At 37.4% G+C, this 15,372-nt stretch overlaps 4 protein-coding genes across 4 annotated transcripts; 3 read left to right on the top strand and 1 right to left on the bottom strand.

The window, feature by feature from the left end:
- Positions 1-468: 468 nt before the first annotated feature.
- Positions 469-2,379, top strand: RHIMIDRAFT_98335 (HA2-domain-containing protein). The gene is made up of 6 exons (XM_023615961.1): positions 469-633; positions 681-842; positions 895-1,123; positions 1,174-1,748; positions 1,811-1,903; positions 1,959-2,379. The coding sequence occupies exons 1-6, from the start codon at positions 607-609 to the stop codon at positions 2,064-2,066; spliced, it is 1,194 nt and encodes a 397-aa protein (XP_023461183.1). The 5' UTR covers positions 469-606; the 3' UTR covers positions 2,067-2,379.
- Positions 2,380-5,689: 3,310 nt separating this feature from the next.
- On the top strand, positions 5,690-6,728 carry RHIMIDRAFT_98261 (uncharacterized protein). The gene is made up of 5 exons (XM_023615959.1): positions 5,690-5,723; positions 5,778-5,865; positions 5,924-5,949; positions 6,011-6,266; positions 6,318-6,728. The coding sequence occupies exons 3-5, from the start codon at positions 5,944-5,946 to the stop codon at positions 6,638-6,640; spliced, it is 585 nt and encodes a 194-aa protein (XP_023461182.1). The 5' UTR covers positions 5,690-5,723; positions 5,778-5,865; positions 5,924-5,943; the 3' UTR covers positions 6,641-6,728.
- Positions 6,729-6,918: 190 nt separating this feature from the next.
- Positions 6,919-12,080, bottom strand: RHIMIDRAFT_295860 (uncharacterized protein; the record flags this gene model as incomplete). Its single annotated transcript, XM_023614220.1, has 7 exons — positions 12,001-12,080; positions 11,057-11,918; positions 10,654-10,998; positions 9,531-10,605; positions 9,057-9,475; positions 7,994-9,005; positions 6,919-7,931 (listed from the first exon to the last, which is right to left on the bottom strand). The coding sequence occupies exons 2-7, from the start codon at positions 11,837-11,839 to the stop codon at positions 6,919-6,921; spliced, it is 4,647 nt and encodes a 1,548-aa protein (XP_023461181.1). The 5' UTR covers positions 11,840-11,918; positions 12,001-12,080.
- A 384-nt stretch (positions 12,081-12,464) lies between these two features.
- Positions 12,465-13,804, top strand: RHIMIDRAFT_274481 (mitochondrial carrier). Its single transcript, XM_023612463.1, has 3 exons — positions 12,465-12,820; positions 12,884-13,224; positions 13,283-13,804. Exons 1-3 carry the CDS (start codon positions 12,538-12,540, stop codon positions 13,556-13,558), a joined length of 900 nt encoding a protein of 299 aa, XP_023461180.1. The 5' UTR covers positions 12,465-12,537; the 3' UTR covers positions 13,559-13,804.
- The last annotated feature ends 1,568 nt before the right edge of the window (positions 13,805-15,372 follow it).

Raw genomic sequence — 15,372 nt, 5'->3', positions numbered from 1 at the left:
CAATGCAGAACAAGATGAGTATAGCAAACAAACACGAAAGATGATTAAAAGAATGGATGATAATAAGATCAATTATGATCTCATACTCGAGCTATTAGAATACATTTGTATAAGCAAGCCTAAAGAAACTGGAAAAGACAACACACAAAAGGAAGGCACATGCATTCCTTCTTCGGGTGCAATACTCATCTTCTTACCTGGCATAAACGAGATCCGAGCACTATATGACCTGATATCCAGCCATCATATCCTGAGCGACCCTGAAAAGTTTCTTTTAATCCCTCTTCACTCGACATTATCATCAGAACATCAAGAGAAAGCGTTTGATGTGCCACCAAAGGGCATCAGAAAGATTGTACTTTCCACCAACATTGCAGAAACTGGTGTGACAATTAGTGATGTAACTGTTGTTATAGATTCTGGTATGGCCAGAGTTGTTAGGTACACAATTTACCAATAAGAACAACATAAATACTAAACGTTACGTTTTTCAGCTATGACGATAAAAGAAGAGTAACCAGACTGCTTCAAAAATATGTCGCCAAAGCCAATATACGACAAAGACGTGGTCGTGCTGGTAGAGTGCAAGAAGGTATCTGCTTCCATATGTTTACCAAGCAGCGTTTTGAAGAGGTAAGTTTATACATTGCCTTTTTGGTATGTGAACTAACTTAAAGCAGATGCCTGATTTTGAAACACCTGAAATCCTTAGATTACCACTTGAAGAGCTATGCTTACGCATTAAAGTGTATAATCTTGGATCCATTCGCTCTGTTCTTAGTACTGCTTTAGATAAGCCTTCGAGCCAAATGATAGACAATGCCATTTCAAGCCTAAAAGAGGTAAAAATATACAATGAAAATATATATTACATAAATTAACTCTTTTGTTTAGGCACAAGCTTTAACGACAGAAGAAGATGAAAGATTAACTCCACTTGGCTCGCACTTGGTCAACTTGCCTGTGGATATACATATTGGAAAGATGATCCTTTTTGGGGCCATTTTCCGCTGTTTGGATCCTATACTTACGATTGCTGCCATGCTAAGTTATAAAAGCCCCTTCGCTCGACCATTTGGAAAAGAGCGTGAAGCTGATATTGCAAGGTCAAGGTTCGAAGTTGGTATGTATAGTGACGAAGTTTTATGAGCATATCTATTAATAGATAAATAGGAAAATCTGACTTCTTGACAATGTATCAAGCATATAAAGTTTGGCGTGATTATTTGATGCAAGTGAGAGGAAAACCAGGTTGGCTCCGTCATATGCATGAATTCTGTAAAGAGAATTTCTTGAGTCAACAGAATCTAGAGATGATTGAAGAAATGAAACGACAGTTTTTAGCATTACTGATCAACATCGGTTTTGTAAAGACGAGTAAACTGGACATATCTATTAATAGATATGATATCAAGCGATCTATTCATCTGTGTGATGTTCCTTCGGCCTATAACAAGTATAGCCACACTCTTCCTGTCGTCAATGCTGCTCTAACGGCTGGTCTTTATCCTAAAATTGCAGAATATGTTCGTGAGTCTGGCATCATGGCCAATCGTATGATGGAGGTCAAGCTACACCCCTCATCCATGCTCTTCCTCCGTGAAAGAGAGGTACATTCTGAAATTTTGGCTTACAATACCCTTATTATGGGTAATAAGGAATATCAAAGGAATATAGCAGTCATTCGAGATGCTACATCAGTTGATCCCGTTGCTCTTGTTTTATTAACAAGAGAAATCAAAATTCAGGCAAGCTTCACTTTAGCCCAAAGATTGATCTTATTTAACATATTTTTTTTTTATTTATTTAGCATAAGCAAAGAAAGATCACTCTTGACAATTGGCTCTCATTCGATTGTTTTGCAAGAACAGCGGTTATTTTAAAGTTTTTTAGAAATGAATTGGTATGAATGTCTTTCAGAGAAACACCCATTGTATCTAACAACTCTCTTTGTATAGAACCGCTGGCTTGCTGAAAAGATGAAAGATCCAGCTGTGGATTTGACAGCTTACAATCAAGACATTCTAGATGCTATAGCGTACATGTTACAATCATGCAACTATTAAGGGCTTGTGTTTTATGCTGGGAAAGAAGGTCCTCCTTTTTTATTTACTGAATAAAAATCGTAAGCCAATATCATCTGTAGTACCATTTTAAAATGTCAATAAGTTATTTTCTTCTGTCATATTTGTTTGTGACCGAAGTGATGTCAACTCATTTTCGAGTAACTCCTTGATTATCAAGATTGCATTCTGATCATTACTATACTTGTTCTCTAATCTATAGTTTGATTGTTTGTTAGTACTTTATAAATAATAAAACAAGGGGAGCTTACCTTTTCAAAATAGCCTCTAGTTCCCTTTGAGAGTTACATAGAATGGATAGTATGTTATTATCTACTCAACATAAGTAACTCCAAATATCACAACGTATATTCTCCTTTTACCTATTTCACATTCTAAACGCTCATACTCTTTCTTTTGCTGACTCAATTCTTTCTTCTTTTCTTGCAAGCGTGCATTTAATTCATCTTTATCCTTTTGTTCTCTTTCTTTATTTGTCTTTTTCAGCTGTTCATCTACTGCTTTTATCTGATCACAAATCTCTGCAGCCTTTTCATATTGGTCCGCCTCAATGGCCAGACGCTTTTGAATGTTGAGATTGTTCAACCAAGCAGTGAGCTTGGATATGTTGTAATCCAGCTGCAGTTGCTGTTGCTCTTGCACATACTCGGTTGATTGTAATTCATTGATAATCTTTGTGTTTGCGAGTAAATTTTCCTTTGCCCTAAGCAAAAAGGTCAGCTTACAGGGGTAACGCTATAGCTTGATTCACTACGATCAAGAAAGCATTGAGGTATAGCAAAAAGAAGGGAGAATATATGATGATGGTGTTAAATAACTTTTGCCCATATAAAGAAATCATATGTATACACCGTATTCATATATCCAGATATCTTCCTTATAATTGTAGTGAAGCTTTTCTTAACTTACTGTCTTAATCTTGCTCTTTCATTATCTATAGCTTGATCCCGTGTCTCGATGGATGACTGTAGTATATTTAACAGCTCCTCTGCCTCTTGCTTGCCATTTAGCTGTCTGCTCGCTACAAACGCTATACTTCTTTCCAACTCTTCAAGCTCCTTTAAACCCTTGGACTTTTCCTGGGAGTGACGTTCTATTTCTATATTTATCTTTGCATCCTCCTTATCTAATTGAGCCTAGAACCCATATGAATACTACAAACCCGAATTGTAATCATGGACCTACACTCTTTTCATTCAGCTCCTTTTGCCTCTTTTTTATTAACTCTAGCTCCTGTTCATGTTCACGTCGCTCCTTTTTCACTGGTTTTAATTTCATCTCCATTGCTTCATCTAACTTTGCTATAGTATCTTTGTATTTCTTTTTCTCTTGCTCCAATGCTTTTACTTTTTCCAGGAGCTCATTGATTTCATCCTAAAAAGAAAGCAAGCTTGAGTAAATAATAAACAAGCTATTTCTTTCTTTTTACCTGAATTTGGTCTGTCATTTTTGCCAGTTCATTCTTTTTCTCTGTTTCTTCCAAAACTGTTTCATACATTCGCTCCTGTAGTTCTACATCACTTCTGTCCCAAAGTTCAAGATCCAAGGCAATTTCACTATGGACATATTTAGACTTTTTTTTTTTGCTTCCTTCAATGTAGCTACCTCTTTTGAGATTCGATGTCTTGCCTTTTCTCTTTAATACCTTCCAAAAGCTGAGCATCCTGTTGATCCATTTTCTTTGTATATTGATCAAACATCTGCTGCCTTTTCTTTTTCTCCTCTTCAAGGATGTTCACCATATCATTTGATTTTTCAGGTTCTTCGGCCAATATTTCGGCCATTTCCTTCCAAGCTGAGCGTATTTGAGACTGTATGTCATGCAAGTTTGTATTGGTCAAGGTATCCAATTGTTTCTTATACTGCTCTGCCTGCTTTTGAAAGTCTCTAACAGACAAGAACTGCTCTTTCTCTATAGCATCTTGCTTTAGCTGTAGCGTGTGGTCTAACTTTTGCTTTATCTTTTGAACCTGCTCATGTATCTGTTGTTGTTTTGAATACAAGCCTTGAAGATGCGTTCTTTTAAACTTTTTCTTTTCTTGAAACGTTTCCCAGCGATACTTTTTCTGTCTTGTAGAGTTTTCAGTCGTGTCTAAAAGAGCTATTTAGAAAAAATAGATAGTTTTTGAAATTCTCTTGTTGTTACTGATAGTGTCTTTGCTTGCAGTAGCTAAAGCACGGGGCTTGACTAAATTAGGTTCAGCAATACATCAATATAAAAAATCAGAGTTAGAAAACGGAAACAAACTACTGTGTTGCGCTTAGTGAATATGCATACAATCCTGAAAAGAGGGTCCTCCAAAATGCTCAAATACAATCTCCTCTGGTTGAATGCTCTGCCTAAAATTATGTCTCTTTGACGGGACATTCTGTGTAAAAAATGACTTTCCTGAAGAAGCATTCTGTCCGAATGAAAGTCTTCTTGACGGGACATTTTGCCCAAATAAAAGTCTATTTGACTGAGCATTTTCAAATGTTGAGTGTTCTAGTTGAGCATTCTGTCCAAAGGAGAATGATGCATGAGGTGCCTGGTTAACAAAACTTGAGAAATTCGAGGATTCGGGTACCGGTTCGACAACTTCCGAGCTGAACAAGTCTTTTCTCTTTACTTGTTGTTTATTGCTTTTGTTTATAAAACCGAATGCAGAGGCCATTTAACTGGGATAGAAGCAAGAAACTAAAAAGGGTAAAATACACTTGAATTTCAGACGTTTTTATTTAAATTCAGATGCTCCTTTTCTTTTTGAACGAAATAAAGTTCAAAACGTATTTGAACAATAAGCTTCACTATGTCTTTTTTTTTAGCTTTAAACGTCTTAGAATATTATTTATGGCCATACGAGGTGTAAGTTTATCTCCTAGTTATCATCTTTTGTGTCTTCTTTCTTATCCAAACTCCGAGTAGTCGATGCCTACCTACTCGCGTTCTGTCAAAGCTGTGTCAAAATAAAGCTCCGTATGCTGTGTAAAGCATCTTGATACGTACATTACACACATTTTCTACTAAGAAAGGCTGTGGTCTTTTTGCTGGGAGCAGTATACAAAAGTTAAGAATATAAAAAGCACTAGTTTGCAGATGAAGTGCTTTTTATAAGAAGTAAATGTTAAATGTATTTTGCATGAATTAAAGCGTGGCTTGAATGTTTTCTTTTTGTGTCTTGGGTAACGCTAATGTCAATCCGCCAGCCCTGAACTTATTTTGAAATGCACCAACATCTCCATATAACTGGATCCATGAGTGATCCACAATACGCCCTATCTTTATGAATTATAATACAACGAATCCCTTTAGTCGGAAATTCACCCCCTGAAATGGTTTGCCCAGTTTCTCTAACCTTACATGTCACCTAATTTTTTTTTTGTCTCTTGTGTCTAATAGGGAGGAAAAGGGGGCTTTTATACAAAATGACTGCTTGAACAAAAAGTAGGAGTTGCCGGAGTTTGCATACGAGAACTTCCTGCAAGTGGGCGGTTAGTCAAGGGCTTCAGGGCGATCAAACGCAGCAACACCAAAAAAAAATGGTATTAATCCTGCCTACTGTTCTTTTTTCCTTTTTTTCTTGTATTTATTTTATAAAAATATGCTCTACTTAATATCTTTATTACTTATTCTAATCAGCTTGTCTAATTGTATCAACGGTAATTTTTATATATATATTTTTGTGTATATAATTCACTTATAAAGAACTTTAGTATGTGATCCGAGATTACCATTATGCTCACCAACCTGGGACGAGATATGGTATCATTATAACAACTACACATTCTCTCGAAACGAAAAGTAAATGACCCTCATTCATCTACATGTAATAACGCTAACTTGTTTATATTATAAAAAGCAATATTTTCTTTATAAAAAATGTATGTATGTATCTGTTTTTTTGGTATGGATTAGGATTGATAATGTGCGTACTTACACTATATAGAATATCACTTCCTTTGATTTGCATTTGCTAACATTTGACACAACACCAAATGTCAAAAGGACGATCAAATCGTGGTTCAACCTGACCCAGCCGAATTTAGCTGTACGTGTTACAGATAACTGGTTCCCAAGCTCATTACCTTCTGGCTCTACTAATAAAACTTGGGCATTCTTTGCCTTCTTACTCGATCACGACTCCTCTATCGACCCAACACATATTAGTGTAGATCAAGCCTTTGTTGAATTTAAAGTCGTTCGTAAGTTACATGAGCATATATGTTACTGATGTATTTATGATTTGAACCTAGAATCGGCTCCACAGCCAGTTACCATTAACTATAAACCACTAGAACCATGGATAGTGGCACTGATTGTAGTCTCCTGTGTTTTAGTTGCCTTAGCAATGGGCATTGCTGTTTGGTGGTGGAAAAAAAGGATGGAAAAGAAGGCTGTGCTGAGTAGACCAGACGCGATGTTGATTGCCGATAAATTCCGCGAAGTGATGTCCACTTCCGATTTAGCGCAAAGAAACGAAAAAAATGCGCAAGATTTATTACAGAGACAACTGCAGGCTGAGGAGGGCACTTCGATCATTGAGATTAGGCAAAGTAGCTCTACTATAAATAAATAAAGTAACCACTCTTACTCTCTGTCTCCTTTGAACCAAGCACAGGTATTTGCCCAACCCACTATCAAACAACCAATATTAAGCCTAATGAATTAAACTCTAACTTTATATGCGTATGTATGTATTTAATAATAAACATTTTTTTCTTCTGTATACATTCTCTGCGTCTTTTGCTTATAAGCGAAAAAGATACAGCTTCAGATAATTGTGTTATTTAAAAAAAGGAAAAAAAAGGGGGAGAGGGGAGAAGGTGGAATATGGTTGAAAAATATCACTATGAGTTATGCGTTATCCTGCTTGGCAGCGTCGATCACAGGAGTATCCTCGGCTGATTGATCTTTCAAATTGTTATTATTGACTTGAGCTAGTGGGGTAGGTGGGTCTACGAGGTCAAAGCGAATAATTTGGTCCTTGTTTTCGAGAGCCTGTTCAGGGGCCCGCTCTGTCATTTGTACTGGAGTATTCTGTGGTTGCATTATATTCGATAACGATGGCGCACTGCTATGCTGAGATAGTGATTCTTTTGAGTCTTGTTCTATTGGCTCTTGCTTGCTTTCCACAGGACCACTCCAACTTTGCTCCACTAGATTCTCCTGTTGAGGCACTGGTTCAACACTTTGTTCTGCAGAAGCCTCTGTGCTCTGCTCAGTTATTGTTTCATCAGCCTCACCTTCCTCAACCTTACGCTTCTTTGTTGCTCGACGACCTGCGCCTGTACCACGTTGTCTTTGTTGTGCAGGCTTTTGTCGTTGGCGTTTCTCACCGTCACCTCTAGGTCTTCGTCTACGCGTATTACTTGCACGCTCTCTCAAGAAAGCAGCAATAATACGACGAAGACGCATGCCAATATCAGCTTTGGATGGCCAGACGTACACTTTGTTCTTATCGCTACCAGCCTCTTCTTCCTCGGCAACTGCTTCTTCTTCTTCGTTCTTTTCTTCATACTCGCTGTCTTCGTCCTTTGGAGCATATGTAATAGGCTTCTTTTCTTCAGTCTCTAGCAAACTATCTTCATTCTTGGGCTCATCATCATCCGCAACATCGGTCTGACTGTCATCATACTTTTTACCATAAAAGCAAAACTCTGGATCATTTCGAATAGCCAAGTACTGTTGATAGCCATGTTTCAAGATACCCAGCAGCAAATCACGGTCTTCATCAGCCTTCCACCATGGAGCAGGTGGCGAACCAGTAACACGAGGAATCTCCAGTTTCTTTGCTTCCTGCCAATCATTGGGTACAATTTTATCACGAATGATGTGAAGCATTTGAATACGGAGCAAGAAGTTACGACCTGTCAAAAAAAAAAGGTCAGACACTTTGTTACACACACATTGTTGTTGTTGTGGTAGTTACCTTTGCGTTCAATATGATCAGCGTACTCTGGGGGAGACAAGAAAGATCTGTACTCCGCAATCTGTTTCTTGGTTGCACCTACGTAAGGAATGGTGTCATGCTTCCGTGCTTCCTCACGTGAATCCTTGACTAAGATTTCCTCGATATCTTCAACCAACTTGCGGTCTTCTTCTGTACTCTTGCCAATGGCAGGTAAGGCCTTACGCATGAGAGCACGTGTGACCGCCTTAAGATCCTTCTCGGATCGACGAGGGAAGTGGGTAACCATCAAGTCCCAGCTTCCGTAACCGTAGATCATCAATTTTCTTTCATACTTTGTCTTTTCCGAAAGCGACCAGTGACGAGGTTGTTCACCACGACCACGACGAGAGGGTCTTGAGTCAGATTCGTCCTCATAAGCAGCATCAGAGTCGTTTTCATCCGAGTAGGATCCATCTGCAGGTCGTGAACCAAATCGTTGGACTTGACGTCTTCGTCTAGGCTGCTTGATGATCAATGCATTTTCGTCAGGCTTATCGGATGTATCAATCTGCGCCTTGGCAGCCCACTTTTCCCAGAAATCGGGATCGTCAAGGTCGACACCCAGGTTATCGCCATCAGCAGCAGAAAAGGTAGCCTTGGAGAACACGGAGCCCTTCTCGTTACCTTCGTGACGAATGATCTTGGTACGTCTCTCTAAAATTTGATCAATATCTTCTTCACAAAACTTGGCGCTTTCTTCGTCGTTCAACATTGCACCATAGGCACCCTTCTTCAAAAGATCTTCGATTTCTTGACGGTTCAGTTCAGCATTCTTATTGGCATTACCATCGTCGTGCGTGCCCATGACGGCCTTGTCAAGACCAAGCTTCATGCCAGCACGATCAAACATGTCTTTTTCATAAGTGTTGGCACAGATCAAACGGTAAATTTGAACAGGCTTGGTTTGACCAATACGATGACATCTAGCTTGAGCCTGTAAATCGTTTTGAGGATTCCAGTCACTATCAAAGATGATACAAGTATCTGCAGCCTATGTTATATTGATCAGCCTTGTTTTTTAAATGTTAAAGAGGAAACTTACTGTCAAGTTAATACCAACACCACCGGCTCTTGTGCAGAGCAAGAAAACAAACGATTCTTCAATCGGAAGAGTTGAGAAACGATCAATGGCTGCCTGTCGCTGATCACCAGGAATACTGCCATCAATTCGTTCATAGGCGTAATTACGTCCACGAAGGTAATCTGCCAAGATGTCTAAGCAGCTTGTGAACTGAGAAAAGATCAATACTTTATGGTTTCCGAGAATCAACTTTCTCAAGAGCTTGTCGATCAAGACAAGTTTACCAGAGGACTGGACCAAACAGTTGAATTGTTCTTGTTGGCCCTTTGCATTGCATTCAGAAGTAATCACTTCTTCAGCACCCTCCAATAAATAAGGGTGAATACAACATTTACGAAGCTGCATCATGATATTGCGAAGATGAGGCATATCCTTGTTATCTATTCATAACTTGTTTAGCAATTGCAAAAATAAAAAAGAAAGCTGTTTACTTACTCTTGGTTCCTCTTTTCAAGAAACTAAAGTTCTTTTCCAAGATGGCACGGTACCACTTCTTTTGAGGATTAGTCAATTCAACTTCAATGACAGTTTCTTCTTTAACAGGAATAGTCTTTTCAACATCTTCCTTGAAACGACGCAACATGATGGGCTTTAGCAACGCTTGAAGCTTTTCAACTTGATGAGCAGAGTTCAAATTGCCATATTCACTAAAGAAATACTTTTCATCGTCATAGATATGAGGTGCCATAAAGTGAAGCAAGCTGTATAGTTCACCCAGGTTGTTCTGTAATGGTGTACCGGTCAACAAAAGCTTGTGATCAATGTAGAATGTACGTAGAACTTCGAGCACCTTTGAATTTTTGTTTTTCAAGCGATGTGCTTCATCAAACACACCACATCGCCAAGGAATATCCTTCAAGGTCATGGCACTGGCAGAAGCCATTTCATATGTCGTAATAAGAACATCAAACTTGTATTTTCCTGGGATATTGTTGGCCTCTGCGTCTTGGTAATAGAATTCGGTCTCGATGATCAAGTTACGAGCGAAATTGCTTCCACGGAAATCAACCACGTTCAAGTCTGTCCAAGCGTTAAATGCTCTTACCCAATGAGGGATTGTAGATAAAGGAGCGATAATCAAGAAGGGTCCACGAATGCCTACGTGATGATAGATATCGTTCAAGAGAGCAACAGATTGTACGGTTTTGCCGAGACCCATTTCATCTGCTAAAATACAAGATCTAAACGTATAGTAACAGTATCTAAGCCAATTGAGACCTTCTAACTGATATGGACGCAATGTGTTGTTGTATCTGTAAATAGGTGAAGAATCGTATTGGATGAATCGAGTGACATCGGGACGTTGTGGTGTTGGTGCGAGCTTATGAGGAGGAATTTGCTTTCTTGATAAAAAGTCATCAAGCTTGGCACTATCTACTCTACGAACATCATCTTCTGTTTCCCATGTAGCTTGATCATAGAATAAGCCGCTCCATTTGACGAGGTAATATATTTTACTATCGCCTGTTTCGGGATCTTCTAGTTCTCCGTCATCAACAACACGATCGATCTAAAAGAAAAGGTTAATTCAGCACGAATCAATAAAGGGTTTAAATACCTTGAGATGCTCTTGAAAATCTTCGCCTCTGTTACCATCATCGTGATATTTTTGCAAGAATTTCTTAACGCGGTGTTTTCCTAAATGCTCATTTTCGATATTCTCAAGAGGAACCCATTCGACATGAAGAAAACTGGTATTCTTGTATTTAATGAGCAATTCTTCTTGACCAGTCATTTCATTTCTTCTATAATCCAATATTTTTTCAAATGCCTTCGAACCTAGCGGGATCGTTATAGGCTCTTCAGGGTCAACAGATGCACTAGCTGATTGACTCTTTCTGCCCTGACCTTGCTCGCTATAATCACTTTCAACAGCAGCATCTTCTTCGTCAGAGGTAATATCCTAATAACAATAGACTGAGTATTATAATATAACGAAATAATGTTTTTTTTTTGCTTACAAATTCCTCTTCTTCTTCTTCCTCCGAAGATTCTTCATAAAATCGTTTTTTCTTTGTTGCATTCCTAGTGGGACGTTTAGGTTTTACATTCACTTCTGTAAAAGATCGTTGCTGATGAAGGTAATTCTGATGCTGTTGATATTGTTGTTGTTGCTGTTGTTGCAGCAGATATCGCTGTCTTTGATACTGTTGCTGACGCTGAATTTGCTGTTGATAAGCTTGCATGGCTTGAGGTGAGAGTTGCTGCTGTGGAAAAGCAGCTTGCTGTTGCATATAAGCTTGTTGTTGTGGAAAAGTACCCATGTACTGTTGTGTGTTTGGTCTCATTTGCATTTGGTTCAACACGGGCTGTTGGTACATGATTGAAGGATTGGAGTTGGCTAATAAGCCGTTCATTATCATTGGAGATGTTTGCTGTTGTGGTTGTTGTGGAGCTTGTTGTTGCTTTTGTTGTGCCAGCGGAGACCTTGCTTGTTGAGGATAGTTATTATATCCCATGGGTGCAAACGCCATCTGCTGAGGGAAATTGGCTCTTAGATAATTCAACTGTTGTTGCTGTTGTTGCTGTTGTTGAATTGGCTGTTGTATTGGTTGCTGTTGCAATGGATTATTAGTCATAGCTTGTTGCTGTTGGAGTTGTTGTTGATAAAAATAAGTTGGGTCCATTGCAACAAAGTTTGGGTTATACATTAGATTTTGTGGCTGTTGCTGCTGTGGTTGACTTGAATTATTGTTATAAGCAGACGAAGCCATAAAATTTTGAAAGACATCTCTTTGAGCCATCTTTCACTTCGGAATAAATAAAGCAAAAAAAGACGCACGCCCCCTTTTTCTATAAAATTTTTTTTTCTTTATAGTGTTTCTAAAAAGTCTCGTAAGGCAAGGAAAATTATTATCGGTATTGGTTGCGATGGTCTGAGATTTAATATTATCAGTGACTGTACCTTTCTCAAACCCTTTTCTTCCTTTTATTGTTTCTGGTAAAACAATTGGTCAGTGTTTAAGAACATAAATGTACTCTTGGGTCTATATTGATTAATAAATATATAATCATTTATATATGCTATTATAATAATAACAATAATAGTTCTATATTATAAAGATGTCACATAAACTAGTTGCTTAGATGATTATGACTCTATGTAAAAGAGAGAATATATAATATGTAGTAATTCTTGATCAACTCCCCTCTCCTTTTGCTCAAATCTCTCTCTTTGTTTACTTTATTGACTCTGAGAAAGAGAGAAATTAAAACGGATTTTAGGGAGGTATGTCATTACCTCATTGGCTTATATCCTATGATACAAGTGTCAATCATACGTGACTTGACCAATGATGATATTATATACAAGATGGGCTTCTATAGGGACTACACGGAACTCGGGTTAATACATTTCCATAAATTAAACTCTTTATATAAATTCTCCATTTTAAAATTTTTTATTCCTTCTTTTTCCCTTCTTTCTTTTTTGTATTAAGAAATGGCAACAGTAAAGAGATCTCACCCATTCTACTTTGGTGGTGCAGCCTCTTGTGTTGCTGCCATTGTCGTTCACCCTTTCGATTTAACCAAAGTTCGGCTTCAAAATACAAAAGGAAGTGCAAAACTAGGCATGTTTTCGACTATGGTCAAAATTGCTCAAAACGAAGGTTTCATTAAACTCTATGCTGGCCTTTCTGCTTCTATTCTTCGACAAGCCACTTATTCAACGGTTCGTTTCGGTGTTTATGAAAAATTAAAAGATCTTGTCTCTAAAAATAAGAGTAAGTTTAAAAAAAAAAGATCTGAGATAGATTATGATTCAATAAGACTCATAACCTGTATAGAGGCCAATTTGGGCGAATTGCTTGTTTGTTCAAGTATTGCTGGTGCTTTGGGTGGAGCATGTGGAAATCCTGGTGATGTGATCAATGTTCGAATGCAAAATGATGGTCAGTTACCACCTCATCAACGTCGCAACTATAAGCATGCTATTGATGGAATCATCCGTATATCGAGAGAAGAAGGTTTCTCTGCCCTTTTCCGTGGCCTTGGTCCCAATATCAACAGAGCTATCTTGATGACCTCTTCACAATGTGTTTCTTATGACATGTTTAAATACCTCCTCTTGAACCACACACCAATGCAAGATGGTCTCACCCTTCATTTTTCATCAAGTGTCCTTGCCGTAAGTATATATTTATAAAAAAAAAGAGAGGTTAAACGGGACTAATCATAAAAATAAGGGTCTTGTGGCTACCACCGTATGCTCTCCTGTTGATGTCATAAAAACACGTATCATGTCAGCCAGCACAAGTGATCATAGAATGACATCTACTGCGATCATGAAGCAAATGTTTAAAGCAGAAGGCATCAGTTCATTCTTTAAAGGTTGGACACCAGCATTCATCCGTTTAGGCCCTCAGACGATCATAACCTTCGTTGTGCTCGAGCAGTTCAAGAGTTGGCATAACATTTTTATGGATAGAAAACAACAAAAGCTGAATGTAGCTAAACTCTAGATTGCATTTCTTATTTATTTACAAGCATTCTCATGTGTACACCATAGACTATTTATTTTTACCTATAGACAATACAACGTATTTACCCGTATTTACCCGTAGTTTTCTTTTTGTCTCCGCTTTTGTTCTTGCTGTTACCCATATTGACCATTCGTTTGTAATACGATTAAATAAATATTTTATTAAAGAAAATGAAAGGCCATTATGAACGTTCGTTTGTAATAGGCATTTTCAGAAATTATGTGCACATTACAAGTTCAATAACAATTACACTTTAGTTGGTTATCAATCCTTTATTATTAAAAAAGCAATGAATCCTGTCTTTTTGAGAGAACAGAAGATAAATGTGGTCAACACTCATGAATAACATGTAACTGAAAAAGCTGTTAGAGATTTCATATACATAATCTGATCTTGATTTCTTTTTCTTTTCTTTGGACCAAAAAGTAAGACCAGTTATTCCCCAGCTAGCCCTAAAGTATATTATATTCTTTACTCTTGTAAGAAACTAATATGTAGTATTATAGATTGCCCATCGAAACTAACCCGGTGTTGACTGGGAATAGTTTGGTTCTTACCAAAATTTGGTCCCACACACTCCTTCAACCCTTTCCGCTCCTTTGGCTCTTCTCTTTCTTGCTCCTCTCTTGCCTCTTGCTAGTTCTCACTTTCTTTCTTTTCTTTGCTTGTCCGAGCTGGTTATCGCCAGCCTAAACTATGGTGCACTTCGGGTAAGGTATTAGCGATTTCTTTTGCTAGTTTACTCACTTTCCTTGCTTCTCTTTTTCTCTTTTAAATTCTCTTCTTTATAATGCAAGTATTTCATGTCAATTTAATAACAGATTTACTAGTCATTTGTTTTTATATCTCATTCTTTTGCTTCTTGTGGGCTCTCTTTTATTATCTTTTTTTTTTTTCTTATCAGTGTGCGAGTAATTTCTGAATAAAGTATAACCTATGAATTAAACAGTTCTTTACACTCTATGATCGTATTTTGGTATATCTACTTTAGTGATTGAATCAGTTCACTTGTGTATATGTTAGGATAACACATTACATTGCATGAGCTATTAGCATCAAATGGTAATTGCATGCGTGACGTACATTAAGTTTTAATATAAAAAGATTTATTATGCATTTTTTTAAAAAAAAATGGCTATAGTGTCAAGTATAAGCAAGCAACATTTGATAAAAACAATGGCGGTTTTACAATCAACATCATTATTGTTGTATGTATGCTTCATTACCAAGAACACACCATAAATGACTAAAAAGAGTATAGCATAATCGCTCTTTGTAAGAGTAAGGGGTTCCCAAACTTGCATCTTACTCGTTTACAGCAAGAATATCTTTGAACACATGACCAAAGTGATGTATTCTAACATGAAGCAAAGTATACAATCTGTTGTTTATCATTTGTGCATAACACTTTGTTTAACAATAATTGGATACAGAAATATGCTTTGTGATTTATTTAACAATTGAGCCTCTTGCTGATATTTAGGTTGTTAATAGCAAGGCTTTACAATAACGTCTAGCAATAAAAGCCAAAATCAACATCACCTTTGTTAATTTAACCATGCTTTTGCTCTTTTGAAGAAGAATCAGCATTTTTGTCAAGCAGCTCAGTCAAGTCTTTCTCTTTTTTTTTTTCTTGACGCCTGAACTTCCGCACAGAAATTCTTTAATTATAAATCATTGACTCTATATATATATATATTTATCACATAACTTTATATTATAAGAGGTTCACTTCACAGGAGATATTTTAAATTGAAAACTTCTATCAACATGAACTTACCAAAAAAAAAAAA

The sequence above is a fragment of the Rhizopus microsporus genome (genome assembly GCF_002708625.1).
Source record: "Rhizopus microsporus ATCC 52813 unplaced genomic scaffold scaffold_34, whole genome shotgun sequence".
NCBI lineage: Eukaryota > Fungi > Mucoromycota > Mucoromycetes > Mucorales > Rhizopodaceae > Rhizopus > Rhizopus microsporus.
Note: the sequence above shows the minus strand (reverse complement) of the source record. Positions and strands in the feature narration are given on the sequence as shown.